Consider the following 6,693-nt stretch of genomic DNA (forward strand, 5'->3'; position numbering starts at 1 on the left):
CAAGACACCAAGCTCTCTCTCGAGGAAGCTCCCACGCTGACCCCTGCTGATGCTGTCCAGAACTTCAGAATATGAAGAGGAATAGTTCTCTTAGTTAAGCTGTTGTCATTGCGTTGTTAGTGTTGGTGACAGTAATGGTCATCTGTGGTTCAACTTAATTCTAAAGTAGACTGGCTGGTTACTTATAAAGGCAGACACTATGAGGAAAGCCACCTAGATTATTTCATCACACTACTTCTTATCAGCTCTAAAGAGGAAGGGAAATGTACTGCAGTGTCTTTACTCAGTGAAACAAAGACAGCCATTTGACCAAAGAAGCAAAACTGGCATTATCCAAATAAAGATGGCATAACTTTCCATTTCTATTCTTTCAGCCTACTTCTCACTCTGTTCCTTCTTTGCTGCTCTCTTTTACCCATTCCTTTATTCTTTTAACTTATCTCTCAAGTTCAAGCCCGCACCTATTTCGATCCTTTGAATATTCCATTTTTTTAAACATTTACCATTTAACAGGATCCATGCCCTTTATATGAATGCAAGTTCAAAGGCAATGGTTAATTCTCTGTGGGCACCGATTCCCTGAACAGGTCCCAGCATTTAAGAAGATTTATCCACCATGTAGAAATCGCCTTTTCTCTAAACTCTCTTCAGGAGCAAAAGAGATACCACTCACAAAACAAACTGTGAGTTTTTATAGTCTTCTACTTTTCAGATTTTTTTCTTAATAAATACATTTTTCAAATGTTTAAAATGTACCAACTCCCTTTCTGAGTGATGCACTACTTAGTCACCCAAGGGGTAATGTTTTCCATTGGTTTTGCTCTTGGACAAAATATTCTTAATTTATAGTCTTATTTATAACAAATATTTAAAGTTGACTTTTGGACACTTTAAAAGTCTCCTCGACTTCAAAATGTTATAGGTCACTTGCTTATTGAAGAAAAAATATTTTGTAAGCTTAGAAATGTAAGGTTTCCGAGTCTTTAAGAGACAAGTGGGCACGTGTGAGCTCAACAATAGTGTCAGAAAATCAATAGTCACTGAAGCGAGGGCCACACCAGCAGCCAGTTTTTATGTCCTCTGGCTGATGGGTATCAACGGAGAGAGTAGAGAAGCCAGGTCGAAGGGCCTTTTCCAAAAATCCAACTTGGTATCATTTTATTGGGCAGTAGCTTTGTTCACAGCTTGGGGCTAGTTCAGGAACACATTAAGCCATCCTGGAGTTAGCTCATTAGTGTAGAAATGTCTGTCTTGGGCTTGGTTTTATCTGAGCTGCCTGTGGCCAGTCCATAACACATCAGTTATTTGTATTTTTTCCTACTTTATTCATCCAACCCTTGAAAGAAAGCAGATACTGTCTTGGGCTAAAATGTCAAGTCAGAATACGCAAATTCTAATCAACCTGTAAAGTTTTTCTGAATTCCTTATTAAAGTGACTCGCAAGTGATAAGTGTTTGCTTTAAAACCACACACTCAGAATTTCTGTTTTCCATTGTGAGACCATTTTGGGAACATAATTTCAAAAATTAAGTAAAAAATGAAGGTCCATTTTATCTTGGCAAGATTCTAATTTTCAGAGACAAAAAGTGCAATTTTGGTTTTTATTTGCTCCACCATTTAGCAGTCATGATGGTTTTTCTCGCCTTCACAACACACATTTTAGTCGATTCTAATGTAGACAAATTTAGCTTATCAGAAAAGGGCTGTTCATTGGATGAAACAGGTGGAGCCAGTCATCTTGATATATCCTGTCAGGTTGCGCTACTAAAAGTTAGCTGCCTCTTTTATTTGGGCTTATGGGAACAGCAAGGCTTGTTTTACCAAAGGGATAAGAAAATGCATCAATATATTGCTAGAACAGATGCCATGTTATCTTCTAAAAAAAAAAAAAAAAGTGAACCAACCGCATTCAAGGTTTAGAGATATATGAAGACATGTTTTTGTTTCAGGGACACACCCTCACCCTTTCTATGGTGGTGAAAAGGAGGCTAAGATCATTGGGGAACAGACTCTTACAGTTTTTCTCTGATGTGGACTGCTCCACGCCCAAGACACTTCATGCCCGCGAGTTCTCTCATCCTTTTATTCTTCTGCCTAACTTTTGTTGGCTTTGGAACATGATTGGAAGTTCCCATAAATAAGATGACTCCATCCTAGCTCTTGCGTTGCCACATGATGTAGCAGGCTGTTCCAAGGAAGTATAAATCATTCACTCAAAAGAAGGCTGAGCCTGGAGCCAGGTTGGTCATGAGTGCCAATACTTGGTGCCAAGACTTGGCCTTTGTGTCATTCTTCTACTCCCTGCCACAACCCTGGTCTCCTCAATGGGAGTTTGATGGCACCACCTTTCAGGTTCCAAGAGCTCCTTGTCATTCAGAATCTAGTTTTATTCTGTAGGACAGAACTCAGTGAGAGCACTAGTTAAACGACAGGATGCGACCTAGTGCACGGACTTCGAGGCATTAGGGCAGAGGGGCTTGCATTAAATTCTGATAGCAGACTCATGAAATCTATGTATATAAGAGGGAGAAGAGGGGACAGAAAGACTTCCACGAACGTACAGGAATTTGTACCAATCTCAGTGGTTTATGGGTGCCTTAGAGCTTCACTGGACTGCCTCTGGAGCCAACTGGACGGACAGAACTGTGATGAAGGGAAGACTTAATTTTCTTGTGTGTATGAAAGGACCAAAATGGCTTTTCACATGGGAACTAAGGCGGAGACAGGAAACCACTGCGATGAGACAAATACCTGCCCGAAACGGTGAGCACGCAGTCCATCGCGGATGCAGTTACACCTTAGCAGTGAGAATCGACACGGATTTTATCAATCCTATTTGGCCGCGTTACAAGGGCCAGGTATTTGGTCAAGACCAGTTTACATCAGCAGACTGAGTCAAGCACACTGCAGTCTCTAATGTGCTATTTGTTGGAGATCAGTGGCATCACGGAGACCGATGGAAAAGGGGACCAAAGAAGGCTCCTAGAGGGTCAGACATGTTCTGTATTTTGGTTGAAGCACTGCTCATTAAGTTTGTGCACTTCTCATTGTACCCTTAAAAATCTATGCATTTCACCATATGTATATTTCATTTGAATCTAAAAGGCCCCAGAATTGCAATACTTTTTCCAAGATGGACCTATTCTCCCCCTTAGAAAATTAGATTTTCCACTTAATTTTCTTGATCATTGTGATGAATGGGAAAAAAAAAGAAAAACTGATGTAACTCAGGCATAAATATTTTTGTTACATATTTCTATAGAGAATTCTACAGCATTTGAATGTTCCCATTGAATATCCTAAAAGTTCCTGGCTATAGATTTATGTCTGTGATTTCTGTCCCACAGCCCTTGAGCTGTATGTTTAGGTCTGACATCAGTGTTGAGAGTGAAACTAAGAGCAGAAAATATGAACCCCACAGCCAGCCAGCTCCCTGCCTAGGGGAAAGGTTCCACACATCGTTTCTGGGTTTGTACTCAATCATCATATAAACACACACATGCATATGTGTCCCAGAATACTGCAAGGATAAGAGATACATGAATCTGCAAATTTAGATTGCCAGAATATTGTCGTGGACTCCTTAGAGATTCAGAACAAAGGACTCCATGTTTTGTCTGTGTCTGGTGCAGTTCAAACAGTGATCTGTGCTCAGTTGGAAAGTTGGATGAAGTCTTTGTGCCGTCTGCCACAGGTCTACCGTTGTGTCTGATGCCCATAGGCAATGTCTGTGTATACAAAACCATTAGCTTTGCAGGGTTCAGGGGCCAGTAACCTGGATGTCACAGCTCAATAACACAGATAATCCTCTTAGAAATGACTTGGAGAAGATTTTCACAGATTTTTTTTTTTTTTTTTTCATTTTGCATGCCTCAAGTTAAATTAAAAAAAATTAAAACCATTTTTTTTTTAACAATTTACAGGTGCTCATATAAGAAGATGACTTTTAAAAAAAACAACAAAAAACCACCACCACCAACAAAACCCACCCAAGCACCCAGAACGCATCTAGCAAACAACGCTAATGTTACACAGGCTGAGACCAAAGACCTCGCAGCTCCGTGTTCGCTGGTCTGGTCGGCAGGGGGCGCAGTCCTGCTGTCTAGGAGGAAGGTGACGCTGTAGGATTCCCCAGAGCTAGAGGCCAACGGTGTTGTTCCCTAACTCAAGTCCAGGAGCCGCATTTCAGAGTCAATGTCATTACTTATTTCGACCTGAAAAAGAAAATATGAATTGCTTTAAAGAACTCCAGTGCTGATAAATGAAAAGCCTGTCCCTTTCTCCAGGCCTTTTGAAATGCAAAGCAATTTAGGGTGGGCTTGCTTCTGTGGGACCCAGGAGCTAGGAAGGCTAAAGGCTCAACAATTAGGCTTTCCAAATCAGTTTGTGGCAGCCCAGACAGGGAGACAGCTTTACAAGCCATACTCCCGTAACCTCTTCATGATAGCCGTCTTGGTCAGAAAAATTGTGGACCTGGCTCCCTCACCAATATCCTATGCTGGGATGTATAGCATTACATATCCATTTGCCTTGGTCACTGTGCCTAAATATTTGGTGGGGAAAAGAGAGAAAGAAAGCAAAACAAAACAGCACATCCCACCATCCCATCATCAAAAAAAAAAAAAAAAAAAAAAAAAAAAAAGCCTCTTTTTGGCAGTGTCTTTCAGATGAGATTATTTAGCCCATAGACCAGGTAAAGAATATCTTTCTCCACAGTGTGGGTGGACATTGTGTGATCATTCGAAAGCCTCATCACACAGTGAGGTTTCCTGAGCCACAGGGGGTTCTGCCAGATTTGTAGCATTGACCTACCCTGTTCTTCAGTCTGCTAGCCTCAACTGCAGATTGAAGACTTTCCAGGCTCAATTACTGCATAGGCCAGTTTCTTAACATCTCTCCCAACTCTTTCTTCTTCCCCCCTCTATCCCTTACCCCCATACCTCCTGCTTCAGTTCCCGCTGCCCTATCTCCTCCCTCTCCAGCAGCAACCCTACCCACCACTACCAACGTAAAGTTTGCTCGTGTGGCCAACCCCAAAGCACTTCAACCCTCCTGTGTGAGTCGTTCCGGTCTCCACATTTTGAACAGAGTGTTCCCATAAACTTCTTTTGTCGCCTTTGGAATGCTTAGATCTGAACGTTGTGTCTGTGCTCAAAGTCAAAGTCAGGTTTGGCACCATACCTGCATAGCCAGGCAGAAGTGTGTTAGCTCTCTTCATCTCTCTCCTGTGAAGCCTTAGCTGGTATAAACCTTAATACTCATTTGACAACCCAGGGGAAACTGGCCTCTGTACACTTCTACTACTGTTTAGCTTGCCGTGTCTCATCCTGCTATAAGAACTCACGTGAGCTCTACACTTCCCTATGTAGTAGTGGCTCGCGGCCACTATGGACATTGGTGACTCTCTACCCTGCTCCTCGAAGTCGTGTGAGATTTTTCCTTCCAGAATAATCCTAAGCACCCGACAAGGAAAGCTGTTTCACGCTACTTTCACTGTCTAGACATTTCTCTTCCGCTAGTGTAGCTCAGCGACTCGATCGCTTGGAATGGACTTTTCAGTCATAATTTGAAATAGTTTTTAAAAAACCTCCGGCTTTCTCCTTTCTCCTTTTCTGGTGTCTCTCTTCTCCCCACAAATTGTGTTTCCTCCTGCACAACCTAGGAGGCCCCTGGAGTCTTGCTGCAGCGTTTATTCTGGGCTTCTGTTTCTTTGGAGTCTGAATGGCAAGCTCCTAAGTCTAATCCTTGCACTCTGCATTTTGACCACGGGGACATAAAGAGATGTGATTATAAAAATAGAAATTTATAACTTCATACGGTCTTAAGTTAGCAGGAAGAGTGCAGGTTCTAAAGATCACTTCCCTGTGAACACATGAAGGTGGTTTCAACGAAGTAGATAAAAGCAGGAGCCTTACTGTATCCAGTATATGGGAGCCAAGGAAACTACTGGATAGCAGTTTCACAGCGGAACAGATCTAACCCAAGGAACTGCCTGGCCCAACAAAGTGTGGAGGCCAGGATTATCTGTCGGACTACAAGAACATGCCTGCCTGTCTGGTTACTTTTACTTAGTCTCCACCACCCCAGTTCTTAATAATATTTAATAAATTTCATACCTGCATTGCTCCAATTACCCAGAAATATTCACTATAGTAGATTTGTTGAAATGATAATCCACATTGTATTAGACCGTTATGTCTCCTCAATCTATTTTAATTATTAAAAATTTCCCATAATTAATTTTTTTTTCTATTTAATTATGGACATCAAGATTTGGCTCATGTTACTAAATAGAGTAGTTCAAGGTCAGGCTTGACTTTACAGACAGGCATCTGGTAGGTGTTCATATCTGATAGGTGGTGGTATGCGTATATTTCTTATGTGGCACAGAAATAGTTATGAGTGAGCAATAGGTCTAGGTATTGACTTTGGATCCTTAAACTCATGAATCTCCTCTCTTTCTTGCTTTTAGATAGGTGCATGAAGAAAGTTTAATAATGGATCAATTAACCCAGCCTCCAAAGACAGAGAAAAAGCAGATGACAAGACAATGATGCTAACTCAATGCATTCCTGGTAGTCTTGCAATATTTTTTTCTTTCTACTTGTTTTCTAAGTTTCTTGGTGTTATGTCTGATGTGTATGTATATGTGTGTGTGTGTGTGTGTGTGTGTGTGTGTGTGTGTGTGTGTGT

The 6,693-nt window shown here is 41.4% G+C and overlaps 1 protein-coding gene across 2 annotated transcripts in view; it reads right to left on the minus strand.

Annotated features, from left to right (window-relative positions):
• Positions 1 to 396: 396 nt before the first annotated feature.
• The window catches only part of Nkain3 (sodium/potassium transporting ATPase interacting 3), a 601,685-nt gene continuing 595,388 nt past the window's right edge, over positions 397 to 6,693 (minus strand). Inside the window, exon 6 of one of the 2 annotated variants that reach the window (XM_021222049.2) lies at positions 397 to 4,214. In XM_021222049.2, coding sequence (XP_021077708.1) covers positions 4,201 to 4,214 — 14 coding nt within the window. In that variant the 3' untranslated portion in view covers positions 397 to 4,200. The remainder of the gene's footprint in view (positions 4,215 to 6,693) is intronic. The other variant, XM_029533295.1, reaches the window with a different exon arrangement.

Source organism: Mus pahari, chromosome 22 (genome assembly GCF_900095145.1).
Source record: "Mus pahari chromosome 22, PAHARI_EIJ_v1.1, whole genome shotgun sequence".
Lineage (NCBI taxonomy): Eukaryota > Metazoa > Chordata > Mammalia > Rodentia > Muridae > Mus > Mus pahari.